General features: G+C 35.2%; 1 protein-coding gene across 7 annotated transcripts in view; it reads right to left on the bottom strand.

The window, feature by feature from the left end:
* Positions 1–1,216: 1,216 nt before the first annotated feature.
* The window catches only part of WWP1 (WW domain containing E3 ubiquitin protein ligase 1), a 64,192-nt gene continuing 41,395 nt past the window's right edge, over positions 1,217–24,013 (bottom strand). For all 7 annotated transcript variants that reach the window (XM_049819085.1, XM_049819077.1, XM_049819092.1 and 4 more), the window contains 17 exons: positions 22,928–23,276; positions 20,684–20,779; positions 19,869–20,043; positions 16,410–16,464; positions 16,232–16,316; positions 16,005–16,133; positions 14,988–15,060; positions 14,826–14,897; positions 13,677–13,765; positions 10,804–10,963; positions 7,827–7,960; positions 7,592–7,732; positions 6,124–6,244; positions 5,063–5,167; positions 3,706–3,802; positions 3,321–3,393; positions 1,217–2,146 (listed from right to left, as the gene is read on the bottom strand). In XM_049819085.1, coding sequence (XP_049675042.1) covers positions 2,047–2,146; positions 3,321–3,393; positions 3,706–3,802; positions 5,063–5,167; positions 6,124–6,244; positions 7,592–7,732; positions 7,827–7,960; positions 10,804–10,963; positions 13,677–13,765; positions 14,826–14,897; positions 14,988–15,060; positions 16,005–16,133; positions 16,232–16,316; positions 16,410–16,464; positions 19,869–20,043; positions 20,684–20,779; positions 22,928–23,276 — 2,054 coding nt within the window. In that variant the 3' untranslated portion in view covers positions 1,217–2,046. The remainder of the gene's footprint in view (positions 2,147–3,320; positions 3,394–3,705; positions 3,803–5,062; positions 5,168–6,123; positions 6,245–7,591; positions 7,733–7,826; positions 7,961–10,803; positions 10,964–13,676; positions 13,766–14,825; positions 14,898–14,987; positions 15,061–16,004; positions 16,134–16,231; positions 16,317–16,409; positions 16,465–19,868; positions 20,044–20,683; positions 20,780–22,927; positions 23,277–24,013) is intronic.

Below are 24,013 nucleotides of genomic sequence, written 5' to 3'. Positions count from 1 at the left end.
TTACTGTTTTGTTCACTTACTCACAGGTTCACAAAATTCAGCAGTTGGTAGTGGGTCACCCAAGTCATTCATTAGTGCAAATTCATGAAGTTCAACTCTATGACATTTAGCCCTCTTAACTGTCTTTTAGGCAAGTCACACACACTTCTGTTGCCCAGCCTTTGACCTTTTTTTGTTTTTTCTTTTTTTAAAGCTCCCTCCATTCTAACCAGCGTAAGTCATAATTTAAGTGGATTTACACTTGAAATTAATTTAATGCTATATTTATGAAAATGGTTTTGCAGAAGATATTTGGTGTAGTATGAAAAACCCTCAAAGTGGTGGAAATTTTTGAAACTCTTATAGAAAGGTCACCTAAGATAGCAGTCTATTGGGCCTGTTGCGCTACCGGTGTTACCAAAGCTATGTGCAGGTTAACAGCTCCACAGTAGGCTGTGCATATGCAATACAAAGCCTCAAGAGAATCCAATATGTAGAAAAAATAAAATTTTGGCAGAATTCAGTTGCTGTGTTGGAAAGATACATGAACAGATATTTTTTCTGCCATGTACACTTTTAACAGTGCAATATGATATGTTACAGAAGTGGTTTTAATCATATTCTAAGAAATTTGCGTGTGTACAAAATTCTGTGTAAGTTAAATGTAATGGAATTTACAGTTAATATTTAAAGCATAATACAAATGGTAATTTTAAATGTGTTTACTCTGTAATACGGAAGCACAGTTTGCTAAAAGTAGCATTTAATATAATTCACATGAATAAGGTGTTAATTTTATTTTTTTTTTAAAACACATCTTTGCAGTTCAGCAAATGCCCTCAATGCCAATAAAACTAATTTTAAAATGGCTTTATATTATTGTGCACTTAGGACAAGCCTGACCTACGTAAAAGAGTGACAGATTTTAGACATACTAACTTACTTCAGGTACATCTGAATTTCTGTAAGAACTTAAGAGGAACGAAAGTATTTAATACTTAGGAATATTTTTATCTGTGCAAAGCTTATGTAACTTTCATTTTATTTGGGTTTACTAGATCCAATAACTGAAACTGAATATGAACATAAAAAGCAGCAGTTCACATTACCTTTTGTATACCTTATAACTCAGTTTACATTCATATACTACAAAGTTGTAAAAAGGACATCACAGATTGAAAAGGGAAACAAAAAACAACAAAAAAGAAACCTGTAAGACACCAGACCAAGGAGAGAATGTGTAGTATTTTCTCTTTTATTATTATTTTTTTCTTTGAAGATTACCTAACATCCTCGTGGTAATAACCCAAGGTAATACGTAAACAAATTTCAATGCTGCTCAAATGAATTAAAATATTCTGTTCAGCTCCTACAGTAAGTCAGAACAGCGGCACCAATTCCTTTCAACATTAAATCACATTCATCTTATTGTACATGACTCTTGTGCAAGTAGTAAAGGCTTTATTCATGACCTTGGCTACATCAGTAGAGAGGGATATATCAGCTATTTATATATTTAAAAAAATTAAACTGACAGAACAACATATTCTGTCGTCTCAAATACCAGCAGCATCTTTCTACATATTTAGGATACGTTTGGCCTAAGCCTTTAACACCTTTTAGAACAGCCATGCAATAAAACAAACTTGGAGATGTTTCTTAAGAGAGAACACAGAGCAGTTTAAACATTTTTCTGAATAATAAAGCCAAGATAAAGCAAATCCAGGCCCTTTTAAATGGCTGCAACTTTTCAAACACTTAAAGCTCTATAAAACTAGAGCCTATTAGTATATATATTTATATTTTTTATATATATTTTAAATAAGTCTCTTGTCTGCTTTCAAAATTTATGAGGGGTTTTTCTGGTCTTTTGGAAGGGCAATAAATAAAAGTAGAAAAGGCTGAACTGTTTTGCATATCTTTGTGGAAGAACGGAGAACAATTCTACTTTTAGAGTTTCAGAAATATCACTGTACAGAACAAAAAGCTTATATACAATTAAGTGTGCAATTTTAGTTGGCTGGGCCTTTTATTATGCAAGATCTCCTTTTTGACTAGAAGCCACTTCTACTCTTGACCAAATCCCTCTGTTTCTTCAATGGCAAAGAGCAGCTTCTCTTTTAGTTGTTCATAACTTTTATATGGTGGCAAATCCAAACGATTAAAACTGAGCAGAAAAAAAACAAGATTTTGTTAAGTTTATCTAAATTCCATGTAGAACACTACAGAACTCGACTGCTATAGCAGAATTTAAAAGTGTTCTGATCTAACAATTAGAAATGAAGAAATAGCAGTCAGTGCAATCTCACTTCCTTGACATTTCTACTAGCAGTAAAAACAAACAAAGTTTGAGAGGAATACTTTAAGAAACAAAAGACTGGTTACCACATCAGATAAAACCTAGAACCTTTGAAGACTAAAGACAGCAACTATAATACTCAGAAAAGGAAATGTTCGACATGAAGTTTAATATCATCCTAGATTGATGCGTCTCCAAATTCCAGCAAGAGCATGAAAAAGCTGAATTTTTCTCCTTCCTACACATGCCTGGATATAGAGGGGGTGTTCCCTCTAAACTTTACCCTAAATGGCTTCTGCCAAAATTCTGTTTCATTCCCTCTCTTCCCCAAAATTGTCTTAGACAAAGAGGGATGTTTAACTCTAGCAATCATCACTTGAAAAAACAGCACTGGTGGAGAAAATGGTAAAATGGAGAATTCTCTGAAGCAGTTTAAAAGTATGATGAGTAGTATTGTCACCATGTTGCCAAAGGAAGGTGCAACCATTGTGCACACAGCATATGTGGGAAAGTGATCTGTGTGCCTGTTGCACCAGTTTGTAGGTGTAGGAATACCAAGCCAATAATAGTCTGAAGCCTGACAGGAAAAAAGTATCTGCATTCTTGGCTAAGCATCCTTGTTTTGAACATTTACTGTGATTCCTTTCACGCTACTTTTTCTCATGACTATACATTTATCTTTTATAATGTTACTGTATAATAAGTGTGTCTAATAACTGCATATACCTATTACCAACAAGAATTTTGTTCAGTTATTTAATATTCTCTGAAATACAGAAGTAGCAAAACACCTCTCAGTTCTATGCAAGAAGGATGATATACTTTTGATAGATCTGATACTGACAAACTGTATACAGTACAGTAGCAAAATTTAAGAATAAGGCAACCAGAAAAGTTTTCAATACTGGCATGTCAGAGTAATCAGAGAAGATGAAGATGGAGATAGCAAACTGATTCAAATTAGATTTCGTTTGATTTGGTCAATGCAAGACCAAAAGAGAGAACCACTAAAAGTACAGAAAGTTCACATGTAACAACTCACCAAGTGTGACTTCTTGGTAACCAGGTTTCCTTACCAACTTTTTCAATGCAGAATTTCTGAGGACCATTACTTCCTAGAATAGAAGATTTAAAAAAGTGTAATCTGTTCCTTTTAATTAGCACACGATATATACGTGACATAAGACAACTCAGATACAGCAGACAGAACTCATTAGGTGCTACTCAATGTTACATGAACATTCTTCTCCTAGAAATGAGCTAATTTCCTAATCATTTATAAATGTATTAATGGGATTTCTGATATAAAAAGCCCTTCTAGATCCAAGCTGATGTACATGAAGTTCCTGCTATCTGTACACTTGCAGCATGGTTCATTTGCAAATGGAACAGTTACAGTATAAAAGTTTTGGTCACTTTTTACTTACCCATAAGTTCAGCAAATCCACCCAGTGGTAATCTGCAAGTGCCAGTGACAAACTGCAGAAGTCGCATGCGAACCTCGTTGTCTGTTTCTTTTACAAACTAGGTACAGAAATTCAAATTACTTAATAAAAATCTTTAACACAGCTGGATAAAAACAAAAACCCCACGAGATTGTTGAAAAAGTATAATTCCATTTAAAAAGACACCACCTTGAGAACAGTTTACCTTTCTTGATTTCAGCAAAATTGGGTGGAAGGAGAAGACAGTGATTTCAGATTATATGCACTGTCGACTGTTACAATGTGAAGGCTGGCAACAGCAAATAAGAATCTTTATCTATTTTATTCTACACTAAAAGATAAATCATGCCAATGCTTTATACGAAGGCTACTGCCATTCTGATTAAACATATCAATAGCCTAGCCACAGGCTCTGGGTATTTCAAGATTCCATGTAGCAATCTCAGTGAGAGAAAACCATCCATAACAGCTGCATCACTTTGTAAGGAAATTCACTAGGAAAGGGAAGAGGAAGAAAAGAGAGGGGAAAGGGAGAATATCTCAGTAAGACAGGGCATTGATAAGCTAGAATTTTGACTCAGAAAAACCTGGACAACAAAATGAACATTTTTGTTCTATGAATGTTGAAACCATATCCAAGTTACTTAAACTTCTGTTTAAGATTCTTTCATTACCAAGCTTCTTAAAAATAGATCATATCATCAGATCTTACATTAACTGACAATATAAATAAGCTAGGAAATAACTGATTTGCATCATTTTCTTACAGGAACTTTGTCAAAAGCATCTCTAAAGTGGTGATTTATCACAAGACAGGAACTGCCTACCTGTGACTTCTCTCTAGGGAAATTCATAGAAACTGGAAGCCTGTATAGCATTTTTGGAGGTTTTTTCTGAAAATAATTCTTAGCCAACTTAATTCAAATGTGAGTTATAATCAGTCAGTGCAAGACTGGCACAGTTAATATGACAACAATCATAAATAATATGTGGCATTTCAGATGTACAGGTGTACTACATATAAGAACATTTAGAAGGTAGAACACTGCTAAGAAAACAAAAAACTCTATCATTGTATAATCAATAAGAAGGACAAGATATAGAAAAAGTATTCATAACCCAGCCATCCAAATGTAATGTGGGTATCTATCTGCCATTTCCCACCCTAAAGTATGCTCCCTAAGAATCAGTAATCCTCCTTTCCTTCTCTGAAAAGAAAAAAAGAAAGGAAGCAATGAGAATCTTCATTCAGATGGCACCCCTCCACTCCACGTCATTTGTGTTACAAAAAAAAAAAAAAAAAATCTGAAGAAGTCAGAAATTTTACTGATCAACATACCTGCCAGAACCATATGATCTGCTTGCTATTTCTTGTGTAATGACGATAAACAGTGTTCCTCTGCCAGTCTGCTAAATCAACTTCTTGCATACCACAGAGCATAACCTGGAAAAGAGAATGATTACTTGACAATATACATGTCTACATGCATAAATTAAGAGTTAATTTTGTATCTTGTATGAGACACACTAACAAAAATGGAAGTTCTTGCTTCCAAAAAAGGACTGGTAATTATTTTTTTTACTCCACAGTTAGATTTTCCTTTATCCTAAGTTTACAGAACTCCTCCAAAATTGTTTATGTATTTAAGTGGTCTGAAAGCCTGCATAGCAGAAACTTGTAAGATAGATCAAAGTCCTTTCTCAGGAAAAACTCCTGTTTAACTTAAGAAGCTTTCAGAACACTGCTCATTATATACAGGGAACTTTGGCAGGTCTCACAGAAATAAATAAGCATAGCACTACAGAGCCTTTTGTCCCTGTTCCAAATAACAAACCCAACAGTGAACATAGAGGTCAGGCTGATTGTTAAGTAAACATGGTGCAAGCAAGTGATTCCCGTTATCAGACCTTGGGTTACATACTGCAAATTCCAGTTTCAAACCTTGTGGATTCCTCCAACTTTCTGTCCTTAAGCGTAATAACCCTAGAACCTGTCCTAGACTATATAGGTGAAACTAAGCAATCACTGTACACCAGAATCAACTTCTGTGCTGCTACAAGGTAATTCTACCCATCTACCACAGAGGGAAAAGTTTTCTCGGACTAATTGATCCATCTGTGACCTCATATTCTGATCCTTTCATAGAAACTTGCAAAACACATTTTAATACTGGAGAGGGAATCTAAAAATCCCAACTGCTGAACACCACAAAACGCTGATTCAATAGATACTGTCTTTTCACCATGATTTACCCCCACTGCTCCAATTAAATTCTCCATGTTCCAGAAGCTATCAAATGCAGCATGCCACAGATGAGAGCTTCAAGCTGATCTATCCATTTAATCATTCCATATGTATTATCTTTGCAAAAGGTAAAACTCTTGAACAGAAAACCTCACCTCCAGCTCCTTTTCATCAAAGTAGTGTAGCCACTGTAGAGGAACAACTTCATTAAAACCATCAAGAAAAGCTTTGGTTTGTTCTCTAACTCCCCGAGAAAATCGCCACTCAGCCATTAGCCTAGGATGGAAAAAAACAAACATAAATTAAACATCAATTTTGACTCAACATGAAGAAGTTCAAATGTGTATGATTGCGTGTGTGTTCCCATGAGATAACACTCCCACCAATTTTACTTTCTTACACTGTATGATTCCATAGACTAGAAGGGATTTATCATTCTAGTATTATCACAAATCTCCAAACTCAGACAACAGTAAAGTAGCAAGATGTACTTAGATTACCATTCCAGTTAAAAAAAAAATAAAATTATTATTAACCTTTCACTAATCAAAATTAAGCAACTTTTTAATGAAAATAATGCTACTTCAGCATTACAATTTTGTTATGGCAAAATTTGATTTAGCTTAAAAAGTGCATAATCCTAGTGTTTCAATGGTAGAAAAATTTCCACCGATTTTAAAATATTCTGTTCTTGAGCAAAAACCACCATGTAGGCAGAGAATAATAAGAAATACTGTTGCTTATAATACCTATAACTATGGTTGCTCAATACTTCCAGCATAAGACTATTTCCAGCTTCAACAAAGAGTAGTCATTTTCTGTTCTGAGCTTCTCATTTATGCTAAGATTTGGAGGAAGAGGTAATGTTTTTTAAGTTTCAACTAAAATGGTCAAGCCACTTCTGAATAAAAAAAAAAATAAATACAAATACATACTATAGAAACTATTTCACAGAGAAACTAAAGACTGCTAACTTAAGTGGAAAATTTATGTGCAGCACTGGGCATACACTGTATAACAGAAAAGGATCTGTGTACATCTGCTTCTGAGATCATTCTGAATAAATGGATCAGAAATACAGGTTCAGAAAAAGAAAGGCAGTGATAAGATTAGGAGAGAAGCAGGAAAGAGCAGCATAACAAACTTTTTTTTCTCTTTGTTCAAAGTCACATCACATTATACACCATTCTGAATTTCAGTTTCCACAGTGACAGCAAAGTTCTGAACAATTTTGAAATCCTCTGTTAAGTCTTCTCTTCAGCTGGATTTGTTACCTGAAGTTACTGAAAATAGGTTTGCTCATTTTCAGTTTCACCTGTTCTCTCATTGTACATGTAATAACAAGACAGGTCATCTTTTCTCTATGAGGTCTTCTCTATTTTTTCTCTTGACGGGGGCGGGGGGGGGGAGGGGGGCGGGAAGGGGGGTTGGAGGAGAGGGAAGAGGGGAATAGGAGAGATCAAAGTGTATCAAAAGATCATATGTACCAAGATGCCATTTCAATAATAGACCCAAGAATTACATAGTAATAGGAAAAAAAAAAAATCATATATTGTGTCAAAAAAGACCAGAGCAACAAAATAAATATGGAACACTTTTTTTTCAACATCTACACCTTCCTACCCAATATATTCTTCTTTGTTCTCCTCAGTTACCAAGATATTTGAACCTCCTGATTTCAGTTCATGTGAGGTTACTTTTCCTAAGAGCTCCATATCCACACAAAAGTACATTTCCAAGTTACACTCTTCAATGTTATTATCCCTGAATGAAAAAAAAAAAAGGCACAATGAATGCTGTATACATGAAAAAAAATCCATAAAACATCAACACACACACAAAAAAATAATCTACAAACCTTATCCAAATTAGGGAGTTGTAAAACTCAGTATCAATAGATTCTAGGTCCTTAATGGTAAGTTTTTTGCTCAGCATTCGTTTGTAGAAAGGCAGAGAAAAACCAGTGTCAATAAATTTCCCATGAAACAATGCCTGTTGAATAGAAAAAAGTCTGTTTAGCTTTTACTGAACTGCTGAATTATTGAAGTATTCTGGACTTGAGTTCTTTTTTTTCCTTTCTCCTTCAAATAATACAAAGCACCAAGTAGCAGTAGCAGCTTGGTATTTAAAAAGAACAAAACATTACATTAAATGGGAAGAAAAAAAACGATTAATTGACAAAATTTCTCCACGCATATGTTATCATTACAATTTAGAAATTCTTTCACTAAAAAAACTTATAAAAGGATGAAGTCTATTAAAAGAGAAAATTAACTAAGTTTCCTCCATGTTATGTGGATAGGTATATATGCCAAGGGTTATTTGATCCTACTTCATCATAATATTTGATCCTACTTGAGTACTACTGCCATTTTTTACTACATACATACATCCTGCAAAATCATCCTTTACACAATGCTACTACAGCTTGTAAAAAACAGTTTAAAAATGCAATCACAGACTGCTTCAAAAAGAGCTTTGGGAATCAGGTTTTTTATAGGTGAGTAACAGAACTGAGAAATGAGGTTCTCCCTTCTACTGCAAAAATGAAATTGAAAAAAAAAACCAAAACATGGTCACACTTGTCTCACCATACATACACAAAGGGTGTAAGCTAATTTCTAGTACTGAAGCATAGCATTACACACACACACACAGTGTTAACCTCCATACTGACTCAGTGCATCTGCGAGCTAACAGCACAGCTGTAACTATGAAAAATATTTTTTCCCTCATCCTTACCAAGTACATTTTCTTCACTAAAACACCCCTTTAAAAAAATAATGTAAACATAGGCCACATGTGGCATTCATTGCTTGTCTTTCCTTACAGCTGAAATTCTATAAGCAAAAGAGCCAATGTAACGGCCCATTTCCTCTAGAAAAAGGCAATGCTACATCTTTTTTCCCCACCTTCTAATTTCCCCCCTAAGGCTTACTCTAGCATGCATTTTCTTCTTCTTTAGGAGAGCTTAAAAAGGTTCTCTCAGAGGCCTTTATTTATATATTTATTTGTTTGTGTATTTATCTTTAAACTAGTCTATACTTCTTATTGGAGAGCAAGCTGATAGAAAACAGAAAAACTAAATGTCAAGTGCAGCATCCAGCCATACGATTTCCTGCTTTTTGCAGAAGTCAGCTCTTAAATCATCTCATTTAATGTCTATGATAATCTTACAGCAAAATATAAAAGTCGCCTCAGCCAACCTTATTTAACAGCTTTTTGTTACAGAATAAGATGTGTATTTTTTATGTTTAACTCCCTTTCAGTCAAAAACATCTGTGGTTCTTTCAGTACTTAAGTCTTTATGATCTGAAAATCACAACTGTTTTAGAACTGTGAGAAGGACAAAAACTACAACTGCACTTAAAAAGCCTATCTAGACTCCTTAAAATGATTCCCACTTACATTAGTACCTAAGCTATTTTAAGCCACTGGAGGGTATCCCAGGAAGTACTGCAGGAAGTACCATCCATTATAAACCATGACTATACTCAAACCTTGCAACTGACCATGTTAGGCACCATTACACAGGTCTCTCTCCCCATCCCACCTTAGAGAATTTAAAATAAAAATACAAAAATACTTCAGGAAAGAAAGGTTTGTCTTCTAATTACATTAAATACTTATAATTAAGTCCTCTTCTATGATCTGTATTCTATGAAGTACTTTTCCTAAAGTTAACATTTCAATTTTGGATTTATGTGCCAGATCAAAAATCACCGACCAAAAGAAACAGAATTTGGCTCTAGCACCTAGTTGGCTTTATAACAACTTCCTGCTAAATGGCCTTATACCTTGCTGAGGATTCTAAAAGAAAGAAAAAAGTTGGCAGCCTATTGAAAGTGTTAACCCAATGAAATAAATTTTCATGACAGCACAGAAATGGGGAACTTGGCCATAAAATCCTCGAAATCAGAGATGTTATCATCAAAACTGAACAAATTGTTTCTCAAGAAGCTTCTATAATAAAAGCAAAACCAAGACCCACCCCCCCCAAACCTAACTTACTTTAAGTCTGAAAGTATTTTTCCATTTCCGTTACACTTTGCTTGTATTTATTCTAATTTCATACAAAAAGCCTGAACAACAGGGGAAGACGACAGTCTTTTCAATCTGAAAAAGCACTTTTATCTACTCTTTTTGGTTTCACTATTCACCATGTTCAGGGATGTTGCTGAGGGCTACCTGTAGACATCATGATGATTATGTGGGAAAGATGACTGTATCACTACATGGAAGGAAAGAAATGTGACAGAGCAGGAGTCCACTATAGAAAACTGACTCAGTGATACCAGAAGAAGAAATGATACAACGTGCCTCATCAGCTTTTAGTTTAAGAGAAACCTGATGGCAGACAATCAGCTCCCTGCCAGCTTCTGCTCTCCTCAGTATCTGACCTTTGTATCAAAGTATGTACGTTTAAATTAAGGCTCAGTGTACTCTGAAAAAACATTTCTAAATCATTTTTTTTTTAATACAGTTAAGGTATACCAAGTGTAACCAAGGAGCCTTTTTCAGAAAATACTAGTCACATTTTTCAGAGCATCAGTATTCAGACACTCAATCAAACAGCGATTTGCATGAAGTACACACATCCAATTGATAAAAATAAAATATTATATTGAATGTCATTAACTTTCATCACTATCCCAGGAAACTTGAGTGTGTAAGAGACTTAGCTCTCAGGGAATATTTTGGTTCAATAACCTTACATGCCTTAATCTTCCATTTCTAAGAGATTAATATAACCTTTAATAACTGTAAAAACAAATACTGTTCAGGAATAAATGTATAGCTACAGCAAATAATAAAACCTTAAAAATCTAACCTACCATGGCAATAAAGCGCCCAATGAAACAGAAATATGAAAGATGGTCAGGATTGATTGTTGATGCTGGATTTATCTGCAGGCAATAGTTGCTCTTGCCAGCATATTCAAATAGGCAGTACATAGGGTTCAGTACTTCATGGGAAAGCAAGAAAAACCATTCTCTAAGGAAAAAAAAACATGTATACACATAAAAACCATCAGATACAGATGTTTATCACCATTCCCCTTAGGTAACTAGCAAAATGGTCAAAATATATGCAAACTTAGAAAAATAATATAAACAGTGTTGTATTAGAATCACAGAATAATATATGGCATTACATACTTTCTTAAATATAAAAAATTTCATTAAAAATTATAATGTTAGAAAGTCATGGTTTCCAAAGTTTAGAAATTATTGTTAAGACTGTCACCTTGAACACACCCTCATAGCACAGGCTTTAGCTGCATATTAGTAACATTTTTGCCTACAGAGTCCTGGCCTCAACCAGTACGCAGTATTTATCCTCCTCATGCCTACTTTACTGCATACAACTCAAATCTTTATTCAAAAAAATTACAGATTATTCCACGGGCAGTGCTTATTATAAACAACCTAGGTAAAACAAAACAAAACAACAAAAAAAAAACAAACCACAGCACACCTTATTTGCTTTCCCAATCTGACAGCAGAACACACACTGAGTTACTGTGGTTTAACAAATTACCATATTTTTGCTGAGGTTTAACTAATACATGTTATTCATCAACTTCATAGCTGCCAACGTAGCAGAGCTGAAATAATAATAGAATCTGGTATTTCAGTGTTAGGATAGCTGATTTTTAGAATATTTTTTGCTTTATAGTATTTGCATATAATCAGAGACCTCAGAAGCAGTCATATACTCAGGAGTTTTTGTATCAGGCCCTAAATGCTTGGAACTGAACAACCAGACTTAGGGAAAACCCACCAAAAAAAGCTGAAAGTCTCTTCTACAATAACTGCAGGGACTGAATTCCATCCTGACTGCCTTTCAGCTGTCACATTTAACAGGCATCTTTTCTATCCCTATATTTACCTGAGATCAGGGAATAGAAATGAGAGGTTTGCTGGCATGTTTCTCCTAAAAGTTCTATGAAACTCAAGTCATGGATCATGATTCGCTACAATACGCTTCAAATCCAAAGGCCAAGCAGAAAGACTAAACAGAGAAAGGCAGCCAGGATACGATAACCCTAAAGGGCTTCTGTGTTTCTTTTAATAAGCACAAGAATGTTGTACAGCATTTTATGCAAGTTTTATACTGAGACAATTAACTCTGCAAAGAAGCATCAAATTTAATAGGCATTTAAATTAGATCAAAGCCAGTTAACAAAGGAGGAATCAAAGAAATCAGTCATCAGTAAGAAGTTTGCAGAAGCAATGAATTTTTCATGTCAACAGCTAGAACTAGCCATAGGACGTAGTGTCAGATTGGTCCTGCTAAACGCAAAGTAAAAATCTAGAGGAAACACTGAGTTTAGCCTCCTGAGAAACAGGTGATAAATCAGGTGCATCAGCTTTCTATATTTGTATTAATGCAGCATTACATTAGCAAGTCAGTACACAAACATTTACTCAGTGTCACTTAAGAATTCTCAGCTCAAGTTACAGTAAGATCCTCACTGCTTCTCAATTTCACATACAAAATCTTGGGCAAGACTTATTCCTAAAACTATTGAAATTATACTACTTACATATTTGTTATATTTATTTATTCTGCTACTTTCTAACTACTAAGAGACTAACACTCTTCAGTTAAATTATTCTAACATCACTTCTTTGGAATACTTTGTTTCTCTGGACCAGATTACTTGAACCCTCCTGGTTTCCATCCTATGCCTAGTGTCATCACGATAAGGACACCAGACAAAGAAAACCCACACAAAGCAAAAATTGGATTCCTCCCTGCAGTCACCCCCCAAAAGCCTACCAGATATTGTAATTCAGAAGCATAACCACCCACATATGCAAAGAAGCTCAACCTTCAGAGACAAGCTCCCTTACTTACACATTTTCACTGAACCTCATTTTAACACAGCTACATAAAACCAGAACAAAACCAAAACAGAACACCTTTACATTAAAAAAACCAACCAAACAAGGAAAATTCTGTCACCTATGACTACTTCCAATTCCCTGAATCTGCAGTGGTACTGAAATTTTCATCATAACAGTAGCATTTCAGTCAAGTAACCAGCAGCAGTAGTCAGCTGTTGTCTTCTATATGGTCAACAGATGAAACACACTTTGTCTATTGTTTTCCTGTTACCAGATTTTCCCTCCAAGTTCCACTTCAGATTCTAGAAAAACTTGTAGTCTAGCTGTTTTGCATTCCAGCACAGCCTACCTAGTCTGTTTGTCGGCTGTTACTTCGTGCTTGCACTACTCTCCTATTGTTTTGCATACTCTCCTATTGCTGGCATACTCTCCATTCTGTTTATATCAGCCTCAATCTGGTGTTCGCTTGTTTTTTTCCAAATAAGCAAAACAGTTTATTTTTCCACAGGCGCCACTTCCAGCAAAGTGGAACTTTCTGATAGAAAGTTTCTGAAATAACTTTGTCTAGAGCAATTAACTGGCATAAAAAAAATCCAATTTAAACGTCAATCATTGTCAAAGAACTGAACAACTGAGATCCCAGTTTTACTAATGCAAGGTTATAACCCATAATAGCCAGTGCTGCCAGTTCCACCTCCTTAATACATTAAAGGGAGCTAAAAAGGTAACCAGGGTCAGACTGCAAAAGCAAGCAGTTTCTTTGCCAACAGAATATTAAAATTCAAGGTTGGAGTGCTATTAAAAAAAAAAACACAAAAAAAACCCCAAACTATTTTAAACAAATTTTCTTTTACCTTGCCAAGCCACCATAATCCAATCCTTCTTCTCCTCTGAATATAACATATAATCTTCTCCTCAAATCATAAGGTTTTAATGCCATAATCTATCAAAAAACCAAAAAATTGTAATAAGTTATAAATTATGCACTGTCAATACAATTGCTCCTTCTTACTCTATCTGAGTAATAATATCTTTATTTAATTGATACAGAAATGCTGTATATGTCAAATGTTTACACAGTTTTGACGAGTAATTAGACCATCTCATAGAACTTGCAACCAATGAACTGCACATAAAAATACCAACTTGGACTTAAAATCCTTCAGCAGCAGACTGCTAGCAAGTGGGAGAGCGTATCTGGAAAGTATCACTATATGGTTGCCCTGTTCTTATAGTCTTCCTGAAGCATTCATTATCATTAAAGGAAAATAGGCAAAAAGACATTTCATCTGATATATTACAGATTTTTGGTTTTACGCAAATCACTTAAAGTAATTTACCCTATTCCAAAGTAAGTTTAATATACTTTCATTAATAACATACTTTTTACTTATTAGAGAATCCCTCCCAAGAGGTTTTGATATGGTGACAGCTGCAAGAATTTTCATTGTTAGAGAGAAAGAAGGAAGGAACAAACATTGGCTGCAGACTGTAAGAGCTCAAGAACTGTAAGCTTCAATTACACAGATTCAACATTTGAAGGAGAAAGCAGGACACCAGTTTTAATTGGAGAAACAACATTTTGTAATGTATATAACCACACACATGAATCAGAAAAGCAAATCCAATGTGGTTAATATGGTATGCAATGTGGTTAAGCTATGGAACTCTTTACCACAGGATGCTGTCGATGCAAAAAGTTCACAAGAGGAGCACAGACAAGCTCACAGAACAGAAGTCCCTTGAGGATTATTAAAATACCCAGAAACCACATCAAGCTCAAGAAGCATTTCAACTGTAAACAGTTGGGAGCTGAAAGATCATTTGGTACGAGTATTATAAACATTGCTTCTGTTCTTACTGTCTTCCCTAAGAATACCCCTTTGGCTAATACCAGAAGAAGATTATTGTGCCTGAAGGACCATTAGTCTGAACTGGCTATGGCCATTTTTGTTCTTATGCTTTGTCTTGACAAAGAAACACAACAATCTTTGCAGGCTTACTTGCTGGAAGGAATCCTCAAACAAAGTCTGTCTGGATACATTGATTTTCACATGACTTGGCAGTGCATTGGACTGTAATCATAAGGCAATAACGTTAAAAGGCAGCACATATAAATGTAAATTCAATTAGTTTCAAAAAGTAAGTAATTATGTAATCAGTACCTGACACAAGTAACGGAAATGAGCAAGTTTCCACCTAAAGCTACGCTCATAAGCAATCTGTGGCCCTTTATTTCTGTAAGGAAATAAATTTGAGATACATTAACCATACAGACATCAAACAATAATTTCAATGCTAAACAACAGCATGTAGATTTCAAAAATACACAAAAATTGTTATATCATAAGATATGAACAGAAACAAAATGCTGTTGATGGTTTGGTCAGTCTTCCTTTCCACAGCCCCGCTTTTTTTCTTCGTTTAAGATGCTAGTCAATTTACCAAATTTGAAAGAAAGGTAGAGATCTAGAGGATTTCAAATCCCTGTTAATCTTTTAAAAATTACAAGTCAGCTAGAGGGGAGACATCTAATTTATTGTCTTCACTGAGAGAAAGACTGCTAAATTACGCTTCATAAATTCAGCTGCTTGTGGAACTACAAAGGAATTTCTAGTACAATACTCTATAGGCTCTTTGAATGAAAGGTCATCATCATGTCATCAGAAGTAAACCCTTCACTATGTAAAAGACATTAAGACAGCCGCCATAGGTTGGGTCAATACTTGCGACTAAACTGTTTGTAAAAAGTTTTGCATGCAAAATTTTTGAGAAGTACTTAGAACTACTTTGTTTAGACATTAATGTTGCTAGAAGGTGTACAATTATAAACAATACTCATTACAACCATTTGCTGTTTCTTTAAAAATTTAACTATTAGTTACATTAGTTCAATATTCAAGCTTACCTCACTTCCCTTCTCTGTTTATAAAATAATTACAATCTTGGTATTTGAAAAGTGTATAAAAACTATTGAACCTTAAAGCAATACAGCAAGGTGTGTCATAGATAAACTGACAATGAAAGCTTAAAAATAGATTAAATTTACAGAACAACAATTTGTTCAAAACTTAGTGCTCAATTCCAGCTAAAAGTGTAGATTGTATTCTAGTATGAGAAGACTTCATTATTAAACTATAACAAGGTATAAAGTTAAAAAATATATTTGATTTCTCACTTACACAGAAGATTTCCCAGTACGAGGATCATTGAAGGTGGTGGTTCTTGTATTATGGTCAACAAAGTATCTGACACCTTCTCTGGTATATCTGATTTCCCAGCCCTCTGGAAGAGGGTCCTCATTTTGTAAACTGCAGGAGAAATTGCAGACAGTACTTTTTCCCCCACATCATGACATATAAAAATTAAGCAAGATCTTTTTATCTGCACAGTCAATGTACACACCTACCCTTGAGTTCGAGGGTCTTCCCACTGTGTTGTCTTTGTGTTATGATTTACAAAATACACCCTATCATTTGAATCCACTCTCCTTTCTAGGGGAAAAAAAGAAAAAACCCACTATACAACAATTGTATTCCAGTTTTCTGTAACTGTCACTTCCTGAAATCAACAGCTAATTAACTTACCCCAACCTGGTGGTAAAGGCCCAAGTGGATCATTTTCTGCTGATAACATCGAAGCCTATTTAAAACGAAGAGGACATTCAGTTAGGCCAAATATTATTCATATTTTTTTCCTTAATGTGTTTTAAGATTACCACTATTTCTGAAGACTATCCATTCTGAAAAAACATCATGCCATTTTTAGTCTGTTTTTGTGAAGAAACATAGATTATATGACAATGATATGATCTGTGTGCTTGCCTCCACTGTTTCCAACCCAATGTACCCTCCCTTTCCCTTCCTACAGCAAACTTGAGAGTCAGTGGTCTTCAAGATGCAAAGTTCATGGAAGTTTTGCGTAAGCACGTGTAAGCAGATAAGCACAATGTTCTTGCTTAAGAACATGCTTTACCATAATAAACATTTCCAAGCACAGTGATTACTGCCGACACAGGAGTTTTTGCTTCCTCAATACACAATGTCTTCCCTGGATGTTTGGCTATTTTCAGACTTTGTCATTCTTTGCAAATGCAGCTGCATTCATTAAAATATGTGGATGGTTAAAATTATACCAACACACAGTAAGGTTAAAAGGAAAAAATAAGTTAAAAAAACAGATCAAATTATTACATAAAACCATGCTAAGCTTATAACGTAGTATACTGTAACCTCACAGAAGACCCCCAGTCGCTCCCAAGAACACAAAGCATGGGAAAAAAAAACCATAAAAGGCAGAAATCCCCCACACCACAGGATCCATGCTTTGATTTATAACTAAAAGCATCCACCCCCTAAAATTTTTTGGACACTAAAATTCTTTTTTTTTTTTTTTTTTTTTTTTTTCCACAGAGTGTAAATTTGATATATGGGAACTAATCTACATTTTCCAAAGAGTACCTTAAGGATCACCTTGCTACTAATATTCCTTTATATAGCATTTGCCATCCAAAAATCTGAAATCCACTTAAAGAGTTTAGAACAGCAAATTCCGGGAAAAAAAGCTATGATATTTTTACTGTGAAACAGAAAAAGAGGAAGGATCAGAAGAAAATGCAATAGTTACCCTCAAAATCAAGCTGCCTCTTTGTTCTGGCCACCAGCTACTAGATGTGAACAGAGAACTACCACTACCTCAGCAGCAAATGCAGTTAGCCTTTTCTGCTTTTGGAAACTGTACAGTCACAATTACCCTGTAACCAAAGACTTCCCCATGCAGAGTATAAAAAGAATAGCACACAACAGAAAATGCTGTCTGCCAAAGAACTGAATAGTGGCATGATTCAGAGATTTCCAATCTTCTCAATGGGTCCAAGGATTTATGTGTGGCTGCTGGCTAATGTATATTTAACAGAACATACTGGAACACTAGGCAGTGGCATGGGATGAGCCAGATTCATACCAGAAGGAGTTGAATATATTAGCCCAGGTAAAAATAGAAATAAAATAACTGTAACCTATTTTTCTTACTTCACATACTTTGGCTTTGACCATTCAAGGTAATTGAAACATTCTCTTATTCATTAAAAGTATTAATTCACTTTTTCCCAAAAAATAAATTACAATCTCACTTATAAACGGTTATATAGGGAGAGTCCTGGTATGTCACCAGTGGAAGAACAGTTAGCTGTAGTTTGACCTTAACAATACTAAACAATTCTAGTAGAAAAGTATACAGCAGCACTAAAGTTAAAAAAAAAAAAAAAAGAAAAAAAAAAGCATTCACACTTTTTTCAATATAATTTCAATTTTTCCCCAAATAAAATATGAGTCCTAGGTATACAACTGATACACTACTTAGAAAACAGAATTCTAAAGAAACACAAACAATTGAGTTATCTTTTCTCTTCCTTCAAGCATATTCTGTCTCACAAACAAATCCTAATTTAATGATTCTAAGGTCAGATGGGACATTTTAAGAAATTAGTCTGTGGTTTTCAGTAAGAATTATCGTTAAATGAAGAAAGGAAAGTAATTGTACTAAAAAAATGTTTTGTTCCCTGAGAGAATAAATCTAGCTCAAAACAAAATAAATCGTAGAATCAGGAAAAGAGAGAGTTTTCTCATATGTTTAAGCAACTGATCAAAGTAGTACACAAGTACAGGAAGCTGCCCAGGGAGAGTTCTTGGCTTGCTATGTTTCATCTGTAATTCTTGGATTTGCATTAAAAGATACCTGAGTATATAAATAACTGAAGGGAGAGTGCAAAAACAATGGAGCCAGGCTCTTTCCAGTGGTACCTAGTGACAGGACTAGAGGCAATGGGCACAAACTGAAACACAGGTGGCTCCCTCTGAACATCAGGAAGCACTTTTTCACTGTGAGGGTGACCGAGCACTGGCACACGTTGCCCAGGGAGGTTGTGGAGTCTCCATCCATCTGGATATGGTCCTGGGCAACCAGCTCTAGGTGGCCCTGCTTGAGCAGGGGGGTTGGAGGGTTAGACCAGATGACTACCAGAGGTCCCTTCCCTCAACCATTCTATCTTTCCCTAACTGCGTAAGATAAATCTACTTTGATGCACAGCTCCAGAAGTTAAGAAAATTAGTGGTGATGCATGTTTCTGCTATTGCCAGTGATGAGATATAATGTATAATTAGATAATGAGCCTGAGAACTGTTAAATGTAAGAATACTCCGGCATCCTTTATTTCAGAGGGATACCTGAATAAAGTTCAACAAATTCAAAGCAAAGTTACGTCTGTGGATGCATAGAGTCCCAGTCCAATGAAGCTGTTTCAGACTTGTACTTCAATGGTTATTTCTTTAAAACACTCCAGCTTTGCTACGTACCACTTACAAAGTCTCTGGGATTGGATCTTTTTTAAGAGACCAAGCACAATTCTTAAATGGGACTGTTTAGAGTGACAGTGACATGCAGGCACCATCATTCTTAACTCTGAAAAAGCAATTATCCTATTTATCCAGAACAGATGGAAAAATCTGTCTCAAGAAATATCTTACTTGAAGCTACTCATGATGTTTTCTTCAGGCAGAAGTAAGGGAGCAACTACCTGAGAGAAACGGAAAACCATGTAGGAAATTCCAAAGCTGAACCAGGTTCATAAGCTACAAAATAAGCTCAAAGTAAAAGAATTGCCACCTGTACTAATGAATGACTCCTAATCACTAAAACAGTTTTGAAGGCTATTTAATGTTCAAAATGCCCATAACTCAGCTTTTACGTTCCTTTTCAGTTAAGTGAATGCTTTAGTTTTACCTTTTACTACTGTCATTAAAAGTCTTAAGAACCATGCACTACACAAGGCTTAGGTTAGGGAACAGACTCAGAAGGGAGTATTTTCTGCCTTAAAGGATGATTTTTGTTGACATTTTTAAACAGAATCAGAATCTAAATTACTGATGCCAAATGTCTTGTTAACACATATGGTTGAATAGGTATAAAACCACTTTAGAAAAAGTTAGAGAACAAAAAGTATACCTACACCTCTCTATTCATTTCATAATAATTTATGTAAAAGTTACCGAATAGAGGTATCGTTGGTTAAATTGTTGCATAGCTCCCTGCAGTTGATTCCGTTGAGATTGCCATTGCTCAAAATTCCTGACTGATTCCATTGTTGGTCGCTGCCACGTTGTTGTTCTGGTGTTGTGGTCCACATAATAAACTCTCCCACGATCATCAACTCTTCTTTCCCAGCTTTCAAGAAACACAAATGTGAACAGCTAAATTTTTCAGTAATATTACATAACTGATTTTCTCTTTATGCTACACTCCTAGACAGTATTTGAATGAAGTACTGGAGTCACAGGCATGATTTTAATTTCTGAAGTACACAAAAGTACTCACCAGCTTTACTGGTAGAAGGACAACCACATTGAGCAAACATAGACTTCAAGCAATAGCATGCTCAGCTCTCTGTCACCTCATTTTTAACTTTGTAGATTCCTGTGACCATAAGCAATGTTGGCATGTTTCACAGAAAACACTTTGCCTGGAAATCTGAGGTTTGGAACCAGTGCACTACACCTAGTGGTGCCACCTAAGTAAAGGTGGTCGAATGTGCATTGTTTAATGCTTAAGTTTTAAAGAAAGAACAAAATAATTTATTAGCTGTATTTGAACAAGTGGTCAGAACAAGCGACATACAGAGTACCAACATTCCTATAGCAATAGCTGCAATTAATATAATTCTAAATGAACTGAAACCTAGAATTTCTTAATATATGACGTATAATACAGTTTCGATGAGATGCTTACAAAAGACGGTATTTTTCCTGCACCAAACAAACAAAATATAGTACCTTTATCATGTTTAAATCAAAAAAGTCTACACTACCCAGGAGGTAAAGGCTGTGGTCTTTCCCATGTTGTAGTTCGTGTGTTGTGATCAACATAATAGGTTCTACCATGAGGATCCTTTCTTTGCTCCCACCTTCAAGACAAAAAGACTTTCATGTAAGTCAAGATAAGTAAGAAAATGCTTCCTTAGGACTTATTTCCCACTATGCCAAAAAAGTACTTTGGTATTGAATGAAAATACTACAATCCAAAACTCGTTCTAAAACGCAAAAGAAAACTCACACTAAAATACGTATTAGTTACTTCCTACTTGAACTGGTATCACCATAAAGATTTCTTTAAGGGACTTGGTACATAAAATGAGCACAGATCAATACTCACAAGCATTTTCAAATTCTATTTAAGATATGTGAAAACAAAGTCAATTAATTATCTGCTCAAGGTTCAGATGCTAAAACAACCTCATTCAAAAAGTGCTTAGAGATACATTCTTTGCATTTCAAAGTACATGCCTCTCAAAAAAAAAGAGGGAGTTTACATTTTGAAGCACTGTTCCCTGTATCCAACAAACAGGATCTTTCAGAGTGAACCTGAAATGTGCGTTATGAGATGGTCTTCCTGTGTTTCTATTTCCTATCCTGGTAAATTCTCTATCTGATATCTCTAGGAATTATTTCTTCAGTTTTAGTTGCAAAGCAAAATTACATTGAAGATGGAGAAAGGACTAAACATTATAAGCAACTGAAGTTTCATGCTGCTGAGAATTGCCATAATGCAATAAAAGCATTTATAAATGGGAGAGGAAGCCAGGATAAATGTTAGATGAAAAGCTGAAGTCCTTGCTTGCATTATATATAAGTTTGGTTTTCTTATGTACATTATGTAGTTGGCTCCTAAAAACATAGGCAGAACACCTTTGTCTGCTACTCACAGGATTTGATGTGCATTTCCTTGCTCTTACAGAGTACCCTATAAAACTACAAAATGTTTTCTGCAATTCAAGAGGTTAAATGCTAAGATTACAAGAAGGTAAGACAGGTGGAGCAGCAGCATGTTACAGAGTTACTAGGGCTAAAAATAATGGAGAGTCAACTAGATTTGGGGGGTGATGGGGGAGTGGAGGGGCAGGACACAAAAAAAAAACCCAACACCACAGAAACATGATCAGGGAGGAATGACGAAGACATGCATTTGGCCATAGCGTGCACTACACCTGGAACTCATGACTCTGTCTCCAATAGGAAATTATGTAATTAATTAATTAATTAATTTAAAAAAAAAAGTGTGTGGAGGGGGGATGACAAGAGGAATTCCTGCCTATAAAAAGCTTCCATTGTCAAAGCACCTGAAAATTATTAAAAACTTTGTAACTCTTCCCCAACAATACATATACAATATTTTCATCTTTGTAAATGCTTGTTTTCATGTTTATGCAACTGCAGAAACTCAAGTGAAGCGTCACTAAGAACTTACTGAACCACCTTCAGAGTGAGCAGGTACAAACCTGGCTCTCTGTAAGATCAGCTACAGTGACACAAGGTGTATATACACTTCAGGTTAAGAAACAATTTCTGTGTTCAGAAAATATTAAAAAATATTTAGAATACTACAGAAATGTCAGTATTTCCAATTAGTTACTGAAGACATCTTTTCACTCAAACATGAAAGCATCTATAAGAAAAACTTAAGATCAATATATATATATTTGAGTATGTACTATATTTTCATTTAATGTCTAAGCACATCTTTAATTTTGCATTTAAGGTTTAGGACTACAGAAGCAGTTTCTAACAGTCTAGTAGAATTAAAAGTTTCTAGCTATTCTGAGCACACAAATACACCTCTTTTTATCTATAACATTACTGATCTCATTGTTACACAGAAAGAACCTACAAGTTTTTCTAGACTATTTTATTAATTTTCACGTCTCTGTATTTTGACCCCTACTACATTCTCACAGTCTAAGAACCAAAGGAGTAACAAATTATGACCCAAATAAGTTTGAATATATCAAATGAAAAGTCTTCACGTCCATAATGCCCAAGAGTTTGTCTATTTAGATCACAATACCATCTCAGCAAATCAGTTATCATTTGTTACTTTCTGGGACGAGAGCTACTAGGCAGTTATAGCAGCAGTACAAACCCCATTTTAGATCAAATAACCCCATCACAGCCAACAGACCCACATTTGGCAATCCCTGTATAGAGTTAAATATCTGTTTCTTTATATGTATGTTCAGACAAAACATCATTATAGCATTAAAATCAAGCCCACATACCCTGGTGGCAAAGGTTCTGTGCTGGCATTACCAGGCTGCTGTCTTACAGGTTCTGCAGATGCACTTGAGGTGGAGGAGGATTCCCTTGGTTTTGCTGCTTCTGCTGCTATACTGTTTCTAGCATTAGGTTGAGCACAGTCTGTTGCAGCTGTAGGTTCTAGTCCAGCAGACACAACAGGTAATGCAGAAGTGTGGCTTTCAGAACAACTAGTTGCTTCTGTTGTTGACTGAGATTCCGCTGTAGTGTTAGTGCAATCTGAAGACATGGGAGCTTCAACTGAACCTATCTGAGCCTCAGAGACAGAAGAATTACCAGCTTCTGGTGCAGAGGCAGATGACTCGCCATTAACTGAGAAATGGGAAATAACATTTGTGTATCAGAATCTGAGGACATTTATTTACTTTTCAAATGACCGAGTTTTAGAGTAAACAACACAGAACAAATATATTTAAGTCGCACCTATATGCCATAAACAGCATTTTTGTCTAAGATGACAGAAAGTCACAATGCACCTGCCTCAGTTAAAGCTGTAATTAAAACTTACAGTCTGCAAGCCATTCTCTATACTTCCCTGCTAAGGTAGTTTCTGCATGTCTTGGTCAACCCAACATTACACCTTACTCTTTAGATTAGCAAAAGGTATCCATCTGCTTCCTAGAAAACAAGATCACTTTATTTGCTTTGAAACTACATCAACTTCAAAAAAGAATCTTGATTCGTATGACATGAAAGAAAAATATTAAGAGATATGTAACTCTTACAAAATTTGGAAAACTAAGAGGCAGTTCTTACAGATTTTTCTTCCCCCTTTTTTCAGAGTTGAGGTACAGAACCCTACAATTAAGCAGCAACCACCTGTGTATGACTTGGAAAAAATCCCCCACCAAAAGCAGGATTAAAATATAAAAATTAGTATTTGGCTTATGTAACTTACATACTTCAATGACTAAAGAAAATTATTCAAGAATCACAAAGTACATCAATTTCTGTCTTCTAAAGAACAATACAAATGTCATCCAACTCAAGCAATCATAATCTTATAAAAGGTTTAAAGCAGGCATGTATTTAGCATGAAAAGGACGCTA

Source organism: Accipiter gentilis, chromosome 2 (assembly GCF_929443795.1).
Source record: "Accipiter gentilis chromosome 2, bAccGen1.1, whole genome shotgun sequence".
In the NCBI taxonomy this organism is placed as follows: domain Eukaryota; kingdom Metazoa; phylum Chordata; class Aves; order Accipitriformes; family Accipitridae; genus Astur; species Astur gentilis.
Note: the sequence above shows the minus strand (reverse complement) of the source record. Positions and strands in the feature narration are given on the sequence as shown.